This window comes from Parus major, chromosome 1A (genome assembly GCF_001522545.3).
Source record: "Parus major isolate Abel chromosome 1A, Parus_major1.1, whole genome shotgun sequence".
Taxonomy (NCBI): Eukaryota; Metazoa; Chordata; class Aves; order Passeriformes; family Paridae; genus Parus; species Parus major.
In genome coordinates, this window is record NC_031773.1 from 65,037,907 (window position 1) to 65,058,991 (window position 21,085).

The 21,085-nt window shown below is 40.9% G+C and overlaps 1 protein-coding gene across 3 annotated transcripts in view; it reads right to left on the reverse strand.

Moving 5' to 3' along the window:
* The window catches only part of PDE3A (phosphodiesterase 3A), a 223,870-nt gene that overhangs the window by 38,200 nt on the left and 164,585 nt on the right, over nucleotides 1-21,085 (reverse strand). For all 3 annotated transcript variants that reach the window (XM_015628620.3, XM_015628622.3, XM_033514361.1), the window contains 2 exons: nucleotides 2,443-2,703; nucleotides 68-222 (listed from right to left, as the gene is read on the reverse strand). In XM_015628620.3, the coding sequence (XP_015484106.1) occupies nucleotides 68-222; nucleotides 2,443-2,703 (416 nt within the window). The remainder of the gene's footprint in view (nucleotides 1-67; nucleotides 223-2,442; nucleotides 2,704-21,085) is intronic.

A 21,085-nucleotide genomic window follows, 5' to 3' on the forward strand; every position in this document is an offset into this window, starting at 1 on the left:
CATCATCACAGAACCAAAGAAATCTGCCCAAAGAGAAACATAAAGGTGAGAGGAGGCCATTTGTAACCTGGATGAAGATGATTCGTGGGGTTTGATGCTGGCACTGCGATCCCTTCTCACTGGAGCTGGCTCCAGGGTAGGCAGTCCTGTGGCTGATGTTGTTGTGGTCCAAGTTGAGGACACTCGTCTCAGCAGTCCTGGAGGCAAACTTCTCCGTAAGCGCTGTGGAGAAATCAGTTCCTTACAGTTTGTACAGGCTTACAAAACCTCCACACATGCAGAAATAAAACCATTCCCATTTGCTTCATTCTGTCTGACAATACCTAGTGGGGTACTTTAAATCTGGGTTCTCCCAGGTGTTACTCATTTCAGACACAGCTTTAAACACTTGGAGGGTCTGGACCATCCTCCCTACCTCAAATTTAAAAATAGGTATATGTCCACAGCCCCAGAGCCACAGATGTTCAGCACCTGATGTGGCCAAAGGTACTTATTTAGGTTAGCAGGGCCATAAAGGTGACTGAAGCATCTGTCATAAAAGGAAAGGCTGTGGGAGTTGGAATTGCTCAGTCTGAAGAGGAGAAGTATCAGGGTAGATCTTACCAGTGTACACAAATACTTAAAGGGAGGGTGTAATGAAGAAGGCTTTTTCCAGGGGTGCCCAGTGACAGGACAAGAGGCAGTGGAGCAAGAACTGAAGTAGAAGAAATTTAATTAAAATGTAGGAAAATATTTTTTACTGTGAGGAGGACAGAACACAGAGAAGTTGCAACCTGATCTAGGCTGAGCCTAGAGAAACTTTCTTCTCAATGAGCTGAGGGATAGAACTGGACCAGACAATCTCCAGATGGACTTTCAGCCTCAACTACTCTGTGATTTAAACTGATATGAATCCTCAGAATCAGAGATTCAAGGCAAGAAAGGCTGTAAGAAAAATAAGGCAAGGGAGCTCCAACTTTTTTCCCTGCCATATCTACCCAACCCAAAGGTTACACACTGAAACAAAACTTTCATGCTCTGAGATATGATGTCTCAAAAAATTTAGAGAAAGCATCAGTGTTTACAGCAGATTTTTCTTGACCACCCTCTGTTTTTCTTTCACCTGACCCTTCTATTTCTCCAATTAACAGGATTCACATGTTTTTTTTTCAAATTTTTGAAGGCAAAGATAATACAGGATCTTTTTTGGATCCAGATTTGCTTTTGCATATCCTATAATTTTTTAAGTTGTTTCTCTTGTGAAGTTCTCATGAATTGTTTATAGTTAAGAACTAAAATAAATATATCTGCAATGGAGAGCTTGGACTTTGCCAGACGGTTTAGAAATATGAGATGGAATACATCTGTGGTTCTGAAGCTCAAAGTTGCAGATAAATATGTTAACACATTATCTCCTTACACAAAATGCTCACTGTCAGATCCTTAAGGTGAAGGTCCTAAATCTGCTTTTACACACTTTAAATAAAGACCTGCAAAATATTTATTTTATGAACCATAGTACATTTAGGTCAGTGAATTCTTCAATCAAATTAGTTCTCTGTAGCATTAACTCATTTCTTCATCCTTCACTTCTCTTTTCCTCATAAGGTATTATGCAACAGCAAACTGGTATCTGCTCCCTGTGCGTGCTCATGTGATAGCAGTTCTCTTCCACTTAACTCTTCCCCTCAGAGCCCAGCCATTATAGAGATGGTCACTAAAATAAACTGGAAAATGTGCTTGAAAACCTGTGAACATCCATTTCATCCATACAACTGCTAAACAGGCAAATAGGGCGGTAATTATCATCATGCTAAACTATAATAAAAGAATCATGAGCATTGCAATTCAGATGCCTGGAGATGCTGGACTGAATGACTGGCTGTGCCATTTAAACTGTAAAAACATAAAAGCATTCGCCTGTGCAATGTACTCTGCCTATATTTAATTTTATAAGGGAGGCTGCAGTACAAAAGCATTTTGGTTTAGTTTCAGAAATGAAATGCAAGCCATGCAGGACAGCTAATTAACAACAAACCTACAACTCAAACCACTTCAAATCTGATGTGCTCTTTCTAGCTGTTCACTTTCTAAGTGTGGGTGCTTAACACTGGTTATTTCTGATCCCTGAGCATTCATAAAGCCATTTTTCAAGGCAGTATCATATGTATATTTGTGGTTCTGTCTTCTTTTTCTTCTCAAGACAACTTCCATGAGCTCACAGTGTTTGTCAAACTAATGACTGTGATGATATTTCTGTTTGTTTGTGGGGTATACAACAGTTCAGACTTCATCCAAAGCACATGAAGGTCATCAATTGACCTTTTTCATTGACTTCTGTAGGTTTCACCCTTCTAATTAAGGGAAGGAAGAGGAGATGGCAATTGATACAAATTCCTACAAAAATCCCAGCCTGACAGCCCAGCGATGTCCCTTTAGGGACAGCCAGGCTCCAGTACTCACCTTGGGAATAGCTAGTTTCTCTCCTTTCTCCGGACACTCCTCCGAGTCCGAGCAGGTGTAGTTCTCACTGAAGGACACCATGGGATTCACCCTTGGCTTGTGGATGGCCTGGAAGGTTAGCTGTGTATTGAGCAGGTTGCTGACTGTTCTCAGCGATGTGCACACGTTGGGGGGCAGCGAAGGATCGGCCAGAAGGTCTGTGATGAGCCCGTGTGCTTCTCCCATGACAGCGATATCCACGGTGATACTGGTGCCAGAAGACTAAAGAAGGGAGAAATAATCCATGTGAGACAACTGAAGTGAACAACCTGAGCACTACCTCAAGCTGTGGTGAACTCTCTTCACAGAGAAGAGAGTTAAAATGGTTGCAGGTAGAAAAATAATAACATGAAATAATTCTTTAAATACAGAGTACAATGCTGAAAAGATGGATCAACAATTTGCAAAGACTTTGGAATTCCATCATATCTGATTTCACAGCTTTCACCATCTGCACCTGACTTAACCCATCTGAATGAATTGTTCAGGCTCCCTATGGAGACATGGTCAATAGCCAGGGCAAATTTGCACAAATAATTTTGGAGACATGGTTTAGAATGGGAGGAGACTTTGTTGAGAGATGCCTGAATACTAACTACAGAACAACAAATCTAGAACAACTAATCTTTAGTGCTTATGCCTAGATGAATGAAATGAACCCCAAGCATATACTGAAATTTGTAAAATATCTCTGTGCAACTAAACTGCAGTATTCTGGTATGGTAGCAACAACATTCTTCTCCAAGCAATTGAATATTGGGCAGCTATACCGAAACTGAAATGGAGGAAAAAGTGGATTTTTTAAACATTAAAGTTTTCAAGTCTGTGAATTGACAACTATATAAGTGAAAAGGAGTGAGCATCTTTCAACTCTAACAAAGAACAGCGAGACTTGGATGCACACAGAAATAGAACACCTAAAAAGGCAGGAGGCATATGGAATTTCAAGGAAGATGTGACATTTCAGCCTCACTTGGTGGTGCACTAAAACCCACCATAAATTCTGCGTGGAGCTGCTAATTCAAGGCACTCCAAGAGTGACCACTTTCCCTTTGTTGTGTCTCTGACACATCAGCTCAGTCCTGCTGCTACTGTTTGGAACTTAGTAGGTGTACGTGCAGTTTCCCAGAGAGACCACTGCAGCAGATTTCGTACTAATTTGCTTTTGTGTATTTCTTAGAAAAAGCTAAAAGACATAGTTTGCTAAATGGGGAAGCTATGTCTGTGAAAAGAGCACACAAGTTACTTGGAGTTGCAAGCAAAGAGAATGGAGAGTTGGTCAGACTTAGAAGGAGAGTGATTAAAGCCCCAGCCAGGAATGACTCATCAGTGACAGCGTTCATGGACCTCAAAACACAAGGAACACAACTTGACACTGCTTTGTTCTCAGAAAAGGCTTTACAGGCAATAAAAAAGTACTTTTGAGGAAAGTGATATATTAGTTAAGTATAGCTAAACCTCTTCCCTCTGTCTTCCCAGTTGCATAACATCAGGCCCTTGGCAAATAGATGTTTCACTCCACTGATTCCTTCCTCGTGTCCTACTTCTTGCGAAGACTGAGGTAAGCTGCAGGACCAGAAGACAGGCTTCCTCACTCACCATCCTCTCCTGCAGCCAGAAAACCAGCCTCTTCCCACATTTCTTTCCCATGCTGTGAAATAACAAACCAGAAACTTCTTGATCTACTGGAGTGCTATTTCATCCTCCTGAAAAAAATTAATGCCTGAATTTAAGTTAATGGTTCCTTCATTGCTTAACGTCTCAGGAGTGCATGCAGAAGATTCTGGCAGATGCTAGAGAAAATTCTTAAATTAAAGGGCAAGGCTTGGGATGGGAGTAATTAATTATCTATCTTAACCTCAGCCATGGCAAACGGATCAAAGGGGAGTGAGGCAGAATGCGTCACTCAAAATGCGATAGAAGCCTCATATTTTCAGCAAAATTGTGTCATCTACAGTTTGAAATTCTATTAAGCCTGGAGCCTGGAGTTGTTGACCACCAATTAGAGACAGAGATTAATGACTCTATGAAGTAAACAAGTCTGACTCAGCAGGCAATAAGCAGAGATTCTGAAGAGCAGTACAGAGATTTTGCAAAGCAGACAACGTTGTTCTCCAGCATTAGCACCAAGTGGAGAGAGACAGAGATCCCTCCTCCATGGCAGATTTCTGCCACAGGACTCCAGCTCCCTGTGTTGTCATGTGTGCTGGTGACCCCTGCCTTAACTCTGAGACCTGGCAGATTTATCCCAATCAAATTCCAGGCTTGGTTATGTGAGTCAAAAAGTATGAAGAAGTATGAATTCATCTATCTCAGGGCCAATTTAGAGGAGGATCAGACTACTCAAATTACAGGATCAGACTACTAGGCAAATTACAGGTATTTAAATTATTATTTTCTGAAAGTTACTACAAATTGAGTGCATGACAGCATTTAAAAATATTTTACTTTTCAGAGTCTTTACTGAAAAACAATAGAAAACTGCATATGCTTTGCAGACCATTATTCAGAAAGTAAATAATGAGTTTCCCTGAAGGGCAAGGAAACCTGGAATTTAGTGCAAATCACTATGATGATGTGAAAACATGAGAGTAAAATTGAGATTAATGTAATCCCATGGATGTATATGTATTCTATATATGCACATAGACACACATACACACAGGTATATATGCAGGGAGTCTTCTTTTAGGGTAAAAGTTCATACAAAATCCATGCTCAGTCTTTGTAAGTTGTTTTCTACTAATGTGCACAGGCTCTGCATGAACTGATTTGGATTCTTTCCAGACCACTTTACTCATTGAAGCTCCAAGGCCGGATGCTTGGGAATAGTGGCATGAACTACATTTGCAATCAACAACTAACCAACAACTAATTTGATAAAACAAAAGAAAACAACGAGAACTAAGATAAGGTGAACTTAATTTCACAATGGTCAGTGTCCATTTACTCATCTATGCCAATAATTGTGAATGCAGTTCCCTCCCATAAATTTTGGATAAGACTGGCTTGCTGTTCATTTTGTGACTTCATTCCAGCCCTGATTTCAGCAATGTCATGCAGTGACTAAAACTGAAATGCTCTGGGGCATGAGAATGAGAAAGCAAACAGGCTGGGAACAAAAGCAAAACTAAACAGGCTCATTTTTAACTAAGATAAGAAAAATTAATTCCTTACATGCTGAAAAACAGCTGGTTTAGGCCACAGTGCCATCTGGAATTCTTAAGTGGGCCCAAATGCACTTTCTGTGTGTTTGGAGGCTTCCTTTTATGTACAGAAATAAAAAAAAAACAAAAACCCTAAAACACACTGCTACATGCACAGGACTAAACCACAAAAGTAGCATGCCCCAGTATCACACAGATGATTTTTGTCAGGGAAACAACTGTTTATATTCAATATGAAAACAGTATTTTAATTTTAATAATAATTTAGAATTTTTAGGTTTGAATCATTTCTTTTGGAGCCTGCAACATGACTAGAGAAGTTTTCAAAATTTACATAACCTTCACTGGGCTTTTCTATTACAATTCACAAAATCCCCTTTGTTTTCTTTTGTTAAATTATGCACAAAACTCTAAGAATAGCTTTTTACTCAGTAGGAAGAAAAAGTGAATAAAACTGTGCAGGAAAAATGAATTTAGGAAAATAGGAATAACAAATTCCTTTAGCCATAAGACCTGATAGATAAATTTAGGTATGAATTATTCCTGTTGGCTCACCTGTGGAGCAGATTTGACATCCATACACTTAACAGATGCCTTGCAACAAATGAAAGTCTTTCCCCTCCCCATTCATGTTTTGCATATGATTCTCATCCAGCTTAACTAAAAAACACCTCTCCCCACCCCACAGAAAGGGTGATTATCGTAACAACACAAAAACAGTCGAAACTCAAGCAAGGAATAAAAGCCCAAACCAATTATCAAATACAAACCACAATTCATTTCACACAGCCTCATGTTAGGGAGAAATAAAATCTTCATTTGCTGTGGCTTGTACAAGGAAAAGCAATGAGGGCAGAGATGCTTGCCTTTCACCAAGTTACACTCAATAACACTCTGTAAGCAAAAGAATGGGGGAGGCAAGGAGAAAAAAAAAGAAAGAAAAGAAAAAAAAAGCAGCATCCAGAGTATCTTCAATCTTCACACAATTACGAGCAACTATAAATCACAATTTGATATGGTTTCCAAGTCACATCATAAATGTTCAGGCCAAGCTGTCTGGAAACAAAATTAAAAGCAAATATAATTCTCCATTATTTTAATGTCCACAGAGCAATTTGAAGGATAAACATCAATTGGCTTCTATGGAAATAATGAATCATTTTAAAGGCGCCACAGGCTTAACTACTCCACCTTCCACTGAATGACTAAGGAAAAAAGCCTGCGTGCAATTCTTTCACATTTCACTTTTCTCTATTTAAAACTCTAGAACCAGAGTGTTTTTATTTCTCTTTTATTTTATACTAACATAAGATTTCAGATTTTCTCTTCTCTTTTGAGCAAAGAAGATGTTTATGAGAATCTTTTCTCCAGCTTAATGAAGCACAGCATTCCCACTGCTCTCTGGAGGTCAACCAGCCACAAGCTCTGCAAGGCACACTCTTTGGTAGGGCTGAAAATAGCATCTTCCTGTTGTCTCATCACACTGATCAAAGAAAACCTTTCCAAGGCATCTGTGTAGTCACTGACTTTGCTACTGAGTCTTTAAAGCACCCAGGGCCACACAGCCTTAAACCAGACACAGGTACAAAAGATGAGTCTACAATGAAAGAAACTCTACATTTTGCTTGAGCCATAATGATTTGAGTTTTAATCCTGGTTCCAAGATGCTTGGGATGGCAGCACCACAGCAAAGCAGACCTACCTGATAACAATTTCATTGAACTCTGATCTGCAGAGCAGAAAATGTCATGACTGCCACATCAAGTGTGTCTGTAGCATGAGCACATGCCAGAAAGATGCCAGAGTTCAAGGATCACAGAGCAGCCAGAGAAAGCCTTTCAAAGTAGCTCTGCAAACACAGTATCTAACGAATTGGGTCTCACTAAAGAATTGCACTTTTTATCCCCTCACTGTATTGCAATGACTCCTTCCCTCAGTGTGCATGGGTGAGCAGCCTCATACAGGGCTGGCTCTGTAATCTCACAGGATATTGAACTACCAATTTTCTACTACCAGGCAAGGCCACTGATTTGGACCTTCCTCCTGTATCCCACCATTGGCTAACATAAAATTTCTAGGAAGATAATAATCTCTGAGACTTCCTCCCATCTGCCACATTTGTTTGAAACTCTCACAGAGGAGCATGACCACGTGAGACTACTTTCTTTAGAAAACCAGGATGACAACACTACCATCATTTAAGAAAGAGGCACTGGTTTGAGAGGGAAATACTTTTTTTCCCCCTTATAAAATCTGTGGAATGCACCACTGTCTACAGCACCCTTTGTCGGGGGAGGCAGCTGCAATCCCCACATCCTGCACCTCTACCTTAGGTGACACCACTCACAAAGCTCGTTGTTACAGCTGACTAACTTTCTTCCATTACAGGATCTTCCACTTCGTGACAGCTTTGTCAGCCAAAGAGCTCAGACTGAAACATATACTGCCAGGTATTTGTCTGGGGTGAATTATTTCAGTGTTTGAATAAAAATTGCTCAGACATTTACAAGAAGACTGTTGGAGTCTTTTATCCATCCTGAAAACTCTTTGTAAACTGGTACCACTTAATATGCAGCAGGCACTGAAGGTGCAGTAAGGCCTTCTGCTTTCCCTGCCCTGATGTGTCCAGATTTGGTTGTGAAGTCCAAAGGGGACTTGTGAAGGGGAAAAAATTAAACCAAAGCCAGCCCTGCATGACCTCCATGGGTTGTCAGAAACCTGCCATGGAGCTGCCCTAAGTGTGCTCACCTCCACACACTCCACGTGTGCCCTCGTGTGCTGTGCACAGGATTCCAAAGGGCAAAGGGTCACATTTAAGAAGCAGAGAGCACATCTGAGCTGTTATGCAGTTTTGGTGCCATCTGCAACTTTCAAGGGAGATCATCAGTTCTTGTTTTCCAGCCACCTAGCAGGCTTTTCCATGTTTGTTACACAAGCCAAAAGCAAATATCCTTGTGGTCACTAGCAACCAAGCAACAATAAAAAGATAGATGCAGAAATAATCTCAAGGAGTGGGAGGACTGGATTTGTTAAGATTCAAGACCTACAGACTAGGAAAGTCTGAACCCATGTGGGCACTATTACTGGACACAATCCAATGCAACATAATTAAATCCCTGTCATTTATAGCTGACAGCAAGGACCTCAAATGAACTAATTCTGACATAAAGTAGTACTTAATTTGCCACATTTCCTCCTGCCACAGTAGAGCACAGCTGGAAAGCCTGGAAGGCACAGGGAAAAGGGGAGGAGGGTTGTCTCAGAGAGTGTGGTGGGTGGCACAGCATGGCAAGGGGCAAGCTGCAAGCAGCCATACACGGGCTCTGCCTGGGACTCCTTGGGAAATCCCAGCTCCAGTGAAGACACTCAGACAGCTGGGATGACCTTCTGCACAAGGCATGCCATGGGGAGGATCCAGGGAAAGCAGCTCCTGGAAGGAGGCGAGAGCACAGGCTGAACTTCCTGGCTAAGAGCCGCTGGTCACAGCTTGCAAACCTCGTGGAAACTCTGACGCTGGTGTTTGATGTTCTCAGCAGCGCCCTGGGGACTCAGTCACCCAGCTCCTAGGGACTTTCCATGCTGTTTGGCTGCCTAAAACCATTAAACTATCATGACTATCCAGCCCAAAGAGCTGCTTGGTGATGTAGAGCAGATCACAGAGTCAGTCACAGTCAGGGTTGATTACTTAAAAAGTAGACACCACTACAACTAAACTAGGAACTTTAAAAATTATTGCATTTAATTAAAGCACAGCAGATGGGAAAAATTAAATTCTAAATGGGGCTCAAATCTGCTTTGAGTAACACAGACTGAGGAAAACAATTCTGTACTTCAGAGACTGTCCTCAATTGTCTTACATTATTCTCCAATTTGTACATCAGATGGTCACAAATTGGTAGCTTGAAGCTGATAGTTTGTGTTCACATGAAGAAAACAGTGACAGCTGTCTTCAGCCTCAACTTGAGCTGCAGTAACACAAGCTGGGACACAGCAGGAGTGTGGTGCTGGGTGCACACACAGTGGAAGATAAGCCATTTATTAATACCTGGGGACCTTTCCCATTTGAATTTACAGCTCTGACATCCCAGCTGCCTGCTTAGCATGGAAAGCTATTTTAATTTTACGGTGAACTAAAACAGAGCAGCCAAATACACAGCATGAGTTAAAAAAAAATCCACTGAAAGCAATAATCACCATTCTGCCTTCTGTGTACTAACTAATCCTCCCACATTTTCAACTTGACAGTCTCAGTTACACCAGAGCAAAGCCAAAGGAGCCACATACTGCCACATTCTCTCCCTTTCAGAGTACTTCAGGCTCTTTTGGGATGAAACTTGAGAAGAGATATCACAATCAGGAGCAAACTGCAGAAATACGTATGAAAATAAACTCAGCTAAGGATTCACATCCATCTCAGCCCTTCACTAAGAGCTGTTGAACAGTAGAAAAGAGTCAAGTATCCTTAAAAATGTATTGCAAATAAATACAGCCTCTAAATGAAGACAAAAGATTGGGGGGTAGAGCGAAGAGTTGCTACACAGAGTGTCAAGTATATTTTCAATTACTAAAAAGGAGTTGCCATAGGAGAATAAACTAACAAAAAAAATTTAAAACCTGGTAAGGTTTTAAGAATGAGTGTTGAAAACCAGAATAAGAAAAAAATTAGAAACTAGGAAGTGATCATCAGTGAAACTGTAGATAAAGAGCTTTCAATGTTCAGTCTGGAGCAGATTCAGGGATTTGGAAATGACAGCAAGAGCCAGATGTATATCTTGGGCCATTTTTTCCATATGCAGTAGCAACAGAGCAGAAAGATCCCATGAAATTCTTCAGTGAACATGAACACCAGTGATGTTTAGTGGTCCTTTTTAAGGACAGGTTTACCCTGGAGCCAAAGGCAAGCAGTGATATTCTGTACCTTTTGAAAATGACAAATCCTCTGCCCATCAGACTCCAGTGAGAGCCTCACTGCAGACAAATTGGTCCAATTTCAACATTTTTTTCTTCTCCATCAGACCTTGTGGGTTGCATTACTTCAGTTCTCCTGATTTCAAGCACTCACACTAATACCAGTTAATAGCCATTGAGTGCTACAGATGCCTCCTCCTCTCTCTCATGACTTTATGTCACTAATCAACTCCTCTGTGAAAAGAATTAATAATTTTTCTGTAACACTTGGCTTTGGATTCTTATATTATGACTCATTCAAAAACCCCAACTGTAGCCCTAGGGACGTGCAGCCCCCAAATCCATCATCATAGCTGCTGCAGAGCTATTATTTTTCTAAAGTACAAGCTACTAACATCTAAAGCCACAACTTGCAAAAGTCACACTAAGCATGCACTAGATGTGAAAATCCTCCACCTCTCCTAGATTATTTACAGGCAGACTCTTCAGTGAAGATCAGAACAGAAACAGTAATTCATATGCAAGAAATATAAACCACTATCCTCTACGTGCCTGCTATGATATTAAAATATTCTTTTTCACTTACCACCAATATAAACTGACAGACTGGCAAGCCCTGAGGACTGCTTTCAACCTACTTCATCCTTGACCTGCAAGGACCAACTTAAAGACACACTAGGTTAGTTTATACTGTGGGCTTATTTTGCCTTTGCTGTCACAAATGAAAAAATAAATAAATAAAAAAAAATAAAATTGCCTGCTGAGATAGAAGGTACACAGCTGATAACCACAGGTCAGTGCCTGCATCAGATGGCCATTTTCAGCCACTGCTGTTCTGGCCTTTAATCTACACACTGGACACTAAAGGCTGGGGGATTTTCTAAGTCATTTCAGCAGTCTACAAATTCTTCCATGCAGCTGGTGACTGATTTTTCTTGTGCACAGTTTTAATCTAAGGAACACCTTACTTTCAACTTGTGTCTTTTAGGTTGTGAGCAGTGCACTTTAGAAAAAGCAGAGGCTTGCACTACAGGAAAAGAAAAATGTAAAATGCATGTAATATTTCTAATTATGACACCCTGTCTGCTTCTCAGTTCTAATTAGAGATAGACCCAATCTGTACTTCTGCATCATTAGTATCTCACCATACTGAACTCTGACTTTCTGGCTCAGGGTCTGCACTATTTTATCAGGGCCAAACACTTCTGTGTTTTTGGAAAGCTTGGATTCAAATTCACAGCTAAATATAACAGCACCAGCTACTCATATTTACAAAAGGCAACAGAACCATAGAGACCAAAAAAAACAGACACAGATCATGAAGCACTGGGCTTATGCTGGGAACCACACTAGATAATGATTTCTGTCTCCACAGTGAGTTATGTTTTCTGATCAGATGTGGACATTAAGAAAAGAAAAATCAACTGCTGGTTGCACATGGGTTTTTTAAAATGTTAAATATCCTCGTGAAGCTGGACTTCAGAGGTTCATCTGAATCTACTCCAGTAATAAATCACTGATGATGCAGCAGTAAGTGCAATAGAAGCACTTATTAGTACTAATTAGGTAGTCTGCATAGGTCCCAATAAACAGGTTAAAAGTCTTACCTGAATTTTTAAAAGGATGTATGGAAAAGAAGTATCAACACACAAACCTGTTTTACCATCTAAAATCAAAGACTTTGGAAGACACATCAATACAGAGACTTGATATTTTAGCTCAGAACTGATCTGCTAATTGGTGCACACAGTATTGAGCTATTTGCTGACGAGGTTTATTATCACATGATTCTGCCACAGAGCTCTCTTACACAGAGAACAGTGTGGTGTCCTCACAAATGGGAAACAGCAGCTCCAACTAGGCAGCTCAAGGATTCAGAGTGCATTGACAACTTTAGGCAAACACAAAAATTATTTTGTACTGACAGAAAAGTGGTTTTGGAATTTCTGGTGACAGAAAGGGCTTACTTTGGCCTTGCTTCAGCAATTTTAGAACAGTTTCACTAAAAGGTAGGAACAAGAAATCGCATCAACTTCTCAAAACTTAAATCTTTAGTTTGAAAATGATGAAATGAAGTTCCTCAGTTGTTTTTTTCAAACAGGTTGTGGCTTCTCTTTGTGAAGAACAGCCTGGTGCTCACATTTACTTTGTTTTTGGCATTAGACTTCTGTAGAGGCTTAGTGTGTCTGCTGTGGTCAGAGGCTCACAGTCAAATTAAATGGGATCTATAAAGAATTGGACTCCAGAGCTGACTTCAATATTCAGGTTTGTTAACACCTGTGACCTAAGGCAGGGTATTAAATCAAAAGATCTCTCCCAAATTCAGTTTAACAACAGAGATAAAAGACCAGTTTAATCCCAAGAAAACACTTCATACCCCTGACCTTGGTGAACAGTCATGCACATCTCTCATCACAATGCTTTATGTAAACATATTTGTTAACTAATTGAAGCAGACCACAAGCTAAATTGTCTGCCATACGGTGCTCTGACTGATCAGCTGATGAAGCATATGGATTCTGTCTTCCTAATTCTCTATTATCTTTCTGACTGCTTCCATCTGAGTGTTACAAGTGGCTGCAGATATCCTATTTATCCCATTAAAGTTAAAAAAAAAAAACAAAACCAAAAATTGCTGATCAATTCTCTCTGTACACTCTCTTCTAATGCATTTGAGAGACTTTTGGCAACAAGACTAGGAAACAACCTACTCTAGAAAGAAGAATCACTTCATTTAAATGATTTGTTCTTTTAATTACTGTCATTTCTAGCTAACACAGAGCAGAAAATGCATATCAATAATGCTCACTGTGCAACAGGTTGGCATTTTGCCAGGAATCTGAAGACTACCCTTAATCTAAGTAAAAATTTATTTGTATCCATTTCCTCTTTTAATGCAAGCTACAACTACCGTGGAGAGTAAATCTTAAGTATTCTGTATTTATGCTACAGCAAAATGAAATACCCAAGCAAATTAGTTATGCACAACACTTTTATCCACTTGCCCTTTTATTTTTCAGTGACAGATCAAAGAAACGTGTTTGATTGCCTATCAATAAAATCAAGGTGGCACAAGTAGGCAACGTGATGAGGTCCCACTTTGTTCTGCCTTTTAGGAAAATGCCTTCAATTAGGATGGCATTTTTCTGGCATGATATAGACATGCCTTTAAGTCATAACTAACTATATAATTATCTAATTCTATACAGAGCCACAGTTATGCACCTCACACACATGTTAATAGCTCAGTTTAAATAAGGCAAGGGGAGTTAATTGGAAATAAACGAATTAACATTTAGTTGACTTTTTTTTAAACAGAGGTGCAAATCAAAAACTGTCTCCAAAGTCTCTAAAGACTATTTAATGTTTTGTGTATAAAGACAACCGTATAGGCCCATGCTACCTTAAAAATACCCAACAAGTTACAAATAGGACTTCACATTCAACTCTGAAACCTGATTTGTGTGGGTTTGGTTATATTTTGAAACCTGTCAAACAAGATAAAACCGTGTTCTGACCCTACATAAAATTTAGGGTCTGCTTTAAGGGCTTGCTTATGTGACCAGCCTAAATGCAGACCAGCCAAAGGACGTTCCATAAAGCGCACAAAATAAATTGTTTTAAATAAAACCTGTCCATGGGCAGACTTCTAACCACACACAGTAACTATTTCTGCTTGTAAAATGATGCTCATTTAGCTCTGTGTAAACAATTTATGACTCCACCTTTAACATAATGTAACCTTTTCTCCTTGTACCAAGCTGACAGCCACAGAAAACCCCACATGGCTCCAGAGCACCAGGCTGAACTCTGTTTCCCCTCGGGCAGCAGCAGCACTGGTGATGATCTGCACTCCAGCCCTTCCTTACTGACGAGGACATAACCAGAGAGGAGATCAGAGAGCAGGTCTTGTGCTGGAAATGAGACACAGCCTCGCTCAGAAACCCAGCCAGGCTGGCTGGGAGCTCCCAGGGGATGGATGAAGGGAGCCCAAAATGTCACTCCTCAATCTGAGGGTTACTGCCTGCCCACCAGGGTCAGCAGCACAGCAAAAGGTGAAAGAGCAGGAGACAGGGTCAGACAGCACTGCTATGAGGACATCCAGCTGCACAAGTGAAAAGCAGACCAGGAAAAGGGGATGGGAGCGAGAAAACGACAGAAGACCTAGTCTGAACACCTATTCCAGGCTAGAGCACAAATGTTTCTGTAAATGAGCCCACCACCTAGGACACCTTGTGCCAGGTGACCGCCCCAAGGGAGTCAGTGACTCAGGAGAGGGTGTAAGGCAACAGCCATGGCACAGCTGAGCAGAACTTTTCACACAGGGCATCATGATCCTGAAGCTTTAGGTGCAGAAAAGCCTTGCTCAGGGATCACCAGATGGCACTACTCTTCCTTCAAATCAGCACTGTAGCTCTGCTGTGCCCATGAAATGCCATCATCGATTTGGGAGGAAAAAAGATCTTAATCCATGTTTTTTATATGTTAGCCTAGTAATCTCTTACTGCTCAAATTCTTTCCAATGATCTTGCAAATCTTGTACAAACAACAAAAAATTACTGCAACTGGGGGAGGTGGAGGGAGCCTTTTGAACTGACCTCTCATACTAAAATATTCCAGAAGGATTACAGAAGTTTCTCTAGGAACACAAAACTCCCCAGCAATACATGCAGTGCTTGACAACAATATTAAGAAAGCAGAATTCCTTTCAGAGAAATAAGTCCTACACACAAGGTTAACATATACATGGCCTCTTTCTTCTCCTCATGTTCTATTTCTGTCATCAGAGCTGTTGAAGATGCTATACTCTACCTGTAATTGTGCAGTGTTTTACCATGAAAGGATTTTCTAAATTTGGTTGAAGCTTTTTTGCGTTTTTTTCCCCAAAAAAGAGCTGTTGAGAATATCCACAAACAAATAACAATGGAAGACAGAAAATGAAAGCACATTAAAATGCTAATAAAGGAACATCAACACACATATGCACAAAAAGCAATGTTTCCACATGCATGTTAGTGCAAGCCTGCTTTCTCTCAGCTATTGATGTGAATTGCAAAAAGATGCAAAGTATTCACATTTGCATCTCTTCAGCTGGGTACAAGCTGATATCAGGCTGTGGAATACAGCTAATTTGTGTGATAGATAGATACACTCTCTAGAGTGTATTTATAACAATTTGGGATGGAGGGGGCACATTCAAACTGAAGTCTCAAAGCCTCTGATTCTTGATGAGAAAGAGTGATATTTATTTTTTGCTTGTTTGCTTTGTGTTTAATCCACCGCAGGACTCATCTGCACTCAAGACCTTACAAATTGAAAAACAAAGGGGAGAATTAATCTTGCAGAGTGACTCCTCTAACTTCACCAGGAGTCACAGCAGAACTGAAGCCTGCCTGCTGTGCTCATGAGCTGAATTCCCTCACAAAACAGATTTTTGTTTTTCCCTAAGCAACTCTCCCCCCCTTTTAGCTCCCTAGAAGTTGACAGGCTGTTTCCTGCTCCATGATCTGTGAATCACGATGTGAACGCCGATCGCTACTCCCCGGTGAAATTAAATTAGGTATCAGAGCACACCATGAGCAATAACTTTCCCTGAGATGCCAGCCCTAAAGAAATTCTACATTTTCTTCCCCCAGTTGAAGAATGGAGTTATGAAAGCAGGGTCAAGTTGGTTATTACTCTTCGTACTCTGCAACATCACCCAGTCTGCTCTGAGCCAGTTTAAAATTATTTCTCCACTTCCTAGTCAAGAATATAATGGCACCAAATTTGAAGAGTCCAATAATTCACTATATTTATTTGTGTGTTCTTCTGCAACCACTTAACACCATGTGAATTGCAGCAATACTTAACATACACAGAACACCATGATAAATCACCAGAACTTAGTGCATGTCATACAGCTGGGAAATTGGTAAGACAAGGGTAAGCAATATTAACACATGGTTTATCAAGCAGGAAAGGGGAGGTTGTGATGCTGCATTTCAAAGATCCTTTCAATAGCACTTTGTTAAGGAATAAAATATTCACACTTTGAAAGATCATAGGGTTATGCTGTCCCATTTTTTTCTTTTTCCAGATTTATGGCCCTTGGGAATTTACACACATCTTTGTCACTGCAGTGTACTCAAAGCAAGGAGGCACCACAGAGGCACATCTGAAAGCTGAAACTGGTAAAAATAAAAGAGTAATGTATTAAAATCCAGTTTGTGAGCTCAGATTATTGCTCATTCTGCAGCCTATGGTAATCTCAGACAGGTTTAGGGGAGGTTTAGTTTCAAATTGTGATGTAGATGTCAAAACCAGGTTACTAAGCCTCCTTTCTGCATCACCACAGAGTCCATGAGCTCCAACAAAGGTCATTTGTTTGCTTCAAGGAAAAAGAATAGGTGCTCCCACCTTTCATTCTCAGCCAGAAATACATTTCTCCTCCCTTTAACCTGAGAAACTACTCCAAAGATCAATTAATCTGCAAGAAGCACAAGTCTTCATGCTGCCCAAAATTAAGTGTGGCTTTCCCTTCTCCAACATCTACATGTTCCCCTGTGAGCATCGCAGGTTTCTCCAGGTTCATTTCCCCAAGGTCTACTGAAAATCTAATCATGAACTCCCTCTCTTCTGGGTTAGCTGCCAGACAAGGGCTAGTACTGGAGTTACTACGTCAGTAAGAGATTGTTCTGGCCTTCAAACACTGCCATGTCCCCTGCCCAGCTGCTGTGGAGATGGCTCAGGCACAGCAAAGTAAATTGGTTTAATCTTGTGCATCTGGTACTGAGCTCCCAGTCATCTGTTTAGGGGTATAAAGGGACTCTGTTCCATTTCAATGCATCGATCATGTCACAGCCCAGCTCTAGTGATAGAGCCTGAAACCTTCAAAATCTAAATCCTGATAGCTCCTCCTCTCTGCTGATATTTATCACAGTGTTGGACTTGTTTGTTCCACAAGCTACTGAGTCATCTGGGCTGAGAGACCATAAGTAACCCTCTTAGAACTCTACTGTAAGTCTGCTTATTACCCTAAATTCACAAAAGTATTCCTTTGTTGTTCAAAAAGAAACCTCTGCAAAGCACAACCGAAGTCTAGACACCTTCAGTATTCCAATATTGAATATCTCTTTCAATATTTCCACATTAGCCAAGCATACACGAAGTAAACCCTTCATCCCTGCATCCCTTAAAGGATTCACAAGGCACCAATACCCCACAGAAGGCGGTCTGGGTCCCTGGAAGGTGCAGAGCACTCTTTGCCTATACAGTGAGCAAAAGCTTTAGACCACTTCTGGGAATGCAAATGAATGGAATCCACGTGACCCCAGTAATAAAAGGCTCCTGTCTCTTTGCAAAGCATTGAAATGCCATCTGGCAATTTTGTTGACGTCAGCAGGCACAGAAAAACAACCACCACCTCCCCCAAAAAAGCAGAAAGCCTTGGGCGGGAGGGGGAGGAAGGCAGAGTTTCATGGTGTGTGTGCGCTTCAGGCTGGTGTTACTGAAAACTCAGCCCAGAGCCCGCAATTCTGCACCAGCAGTGCAGGAAAATTCAGCCCCTCACCTCTGTTTTCTGCTGCTGAGCAGCCCTGGCACCCCAGGTTGAAAGACTGCTGCCAAGCATCAAACAATGAGCACTGCATCCTCCTCTCTTAGCTTGCCTTGACACCGTCAGGTGCTCAAAGTTTGTGCGTGAGGATCAAATCTCTCAGTGTCCACTGAAGGGAAAGACACAAAACTTCCAGCACTGCTTTGCAGGGCATGGAAGATACACCACTCATTTATTCGGCTACTTCCATGCTGATCTGGAGCACAGTGAAAGGAATTCTGTGCTGGTTTGGGTAAAACCTCGCACCAACATTTCATGATGACAAGTGGGGAACGACCAAAGAGGATGTACAAAAGATGTCCAAGTCCTGTGGGGATAATATTATAAGCTGCAGACACCAATTTTAAATTATATTTAATAGAAGGCATAATATTGCTTCAAAGTATTACAAGCCAGGTGGCACAGAAAAATTTGCTGTGTTTTCATGAAAAATGCCAATATTTTAAGTCAATAATGTAAATTGCCTTATCTGTGATGAGCTAAAATAATACCATGAACACATGTGCATGGACAAGAAGCAAGCCATCTTTTTGTATTGAAGTACATTTTCCTGTTATCAAAGATATCTTCAGTTATTTCTGATCTCAGTTAACAATTCACATCAAAATACAGGAAAGGGCAGCAGAGCACTGCTTTAATACAAACTTTAGAAGGATGGACGTGTCCTCCATGAAGCACATCCTGAGAAAAAGAAGCAGGTGAGTCGCTTTTAACAAGGGATTAGAAATTTTACAGCAGCTTTGTGACAGAAACACAATCCCCTCAACAGTATTTCTCAAAATAAATTAGAACCACACGAGATGGGTGACGATGAGGAGAAAAGGATGGAGGGAGGATGCTGACCTGTCATCTAGGGCCACATGCTCTCAGTTCTCTCACCAAAATGATGTAAAAAAGTACATTCTTAGGGCTCTACTGGATCAAGGTTTCCCTGACTGAATATTCAAACCTGCCTGAAGTAATTGTCCTTTTTCTTTGCCCTGCTTATTCCCCCCCTTCTCTCCCTCCTTTAACACATCTCCTCTTACTGAATGAAACCAAGGCTTTTTTTTCCTTACAGAACTGCTCTTTGAATTCCTAATCTCTGCCTCAGTGTAATTTTTTAACAGCAAGTCAAAGCAGCACTGTGTAAATAACTGCAAGGAGACAGCTCTGCCTGGAAACTGGAAAGTTTTCCTTGCTCACATCTTAAGCTTGAAAGCTTATGCTCAATTCAATTAAGAAAATTTATGGGTAATTCCACAGTTTCTTCCCAATTCCTTATGTTCTTAGGCAGCCAACCCAGAAATGAACAAAATCCCTGACAACTGACTACTTTTCTGCTAGCACATGGGCAATTATGTGGAAAGTGTGTATTTAATTGAGTTAGTCGTAAATCCTGACTTAGGAATGAATCAGGGGATGGAGAAGAGATACAGCTATTCCCTGCTGCCATTTCAGGTTTAATCACTTCTGCTTAAGGTTTATTTATTGACTTCATAAAATGCATAAACAACAAAACCATCCTTCCATAATTTTATAGGTATTAAGCCGCCACTTGGAGATGTAGGAGAATAAACTTAAAGCTGCACACATGACAGACAAGGAAGATTTTCTGAATTCTCCTCCTATCTCTCAGGTCTGCATCACATCATGTCTGTTTTAAATATAAACAATTTCCAGAGTTCACAAGTCCTACCCAGCAATCCTGCTCAGAGCACTCTCCAGTAAAACTTATGTTCACCAATAAATAAGAATTTTTCATGCCTTTTTTCACCGGTCCCAGGGTAATATTTCAATGAACTCATGACAAATACAACCCCTACAGCTAAGTGGTCATCCTGAGGACTGTGTTATCTTCAAAATCAGCAAGATGTCTCTCCATCCATGCCAATCACCCACTCAAATAAAGTTTTCCTCCCTGTGTCTGTACGACAAGTGTGTGTTTTACCTCCTGAAGCTGCTGCAGACCCTGGAGCTCCCCAGCTAGGAAAAGAAATGGCTGTAGAAACATTCCCAGGAAAATCTTACTGGCTCCACTCTAATGAACTTTCAGCTTCTCGTTCACATTATGTCCAGTCACATAGCCAAAATTTCAGGGTTGTGAAATTTATCTAATTTTCAAGGTTTGTGGGGATTATTCAGACACTGACATCCACTATGCATACATTAAATGTGATTTACTCCGAGGGAGCCCATCGCTTTGGCAACCGTACATAGTGTGGGAGGAAAGCAGTGCCACTTGCAGATTCTCCTGTACAAATATTTGTTTGTTCTTGCATGGGGAGCATTTCCTAATGCTATTTCCTGTTTTCCAGTTGCTTTGTTCTGCTCTCTAAGCAAGTCATTCCTCTCTCTAATCAGCGCTGTCTCCTCCCTTGCTGGGTACATATGAAAATTCCTTTGGGTCAATTAATCTACTGTTCCAACTACTTGTGGACTTCCCACTTGAAGTCAATACTCAGGGAAGTCCCTTGCCCCTTCACTGCCCTCTTCTCTCTTGGAAATCCTTCCATATTTCAGTTTGGAGACTAGAGCTGAACAAGCTAAACTAGCAGAGCAGGCTGGCAGGCTGCACCAAAGGACTTCTCTAAACTTAACTGAAGTTAAGCTAAACTGAAAGGCTTTTAAAATTATTTCAGCCTCCTGAATTCAGTATTAAGTTGTTGATAAAAAAAAAAAAAAAAAAAAGGATATAAACCCAAGGACATGTTTGGGGTCAGGCCACTTGAGATGATTCCTTTCTCCCAGTTTGTGTGCCAGCCCCTCCCTGAGGGCTCCCTTTCCCAATTCCCAGCTGATAGTGCAGTAAACACCTCTGGCAGTGGAAAGAATGTGGCCTTGACACAATGTGGGCAGCCCCAGCCAGGGAAGGCAAAATATGGAAATCCCAGCCTCAAGCACTGAGGGCTACAGCTCTTACAAGGTGCCCTTTAATCCCACTGGTGAAGCT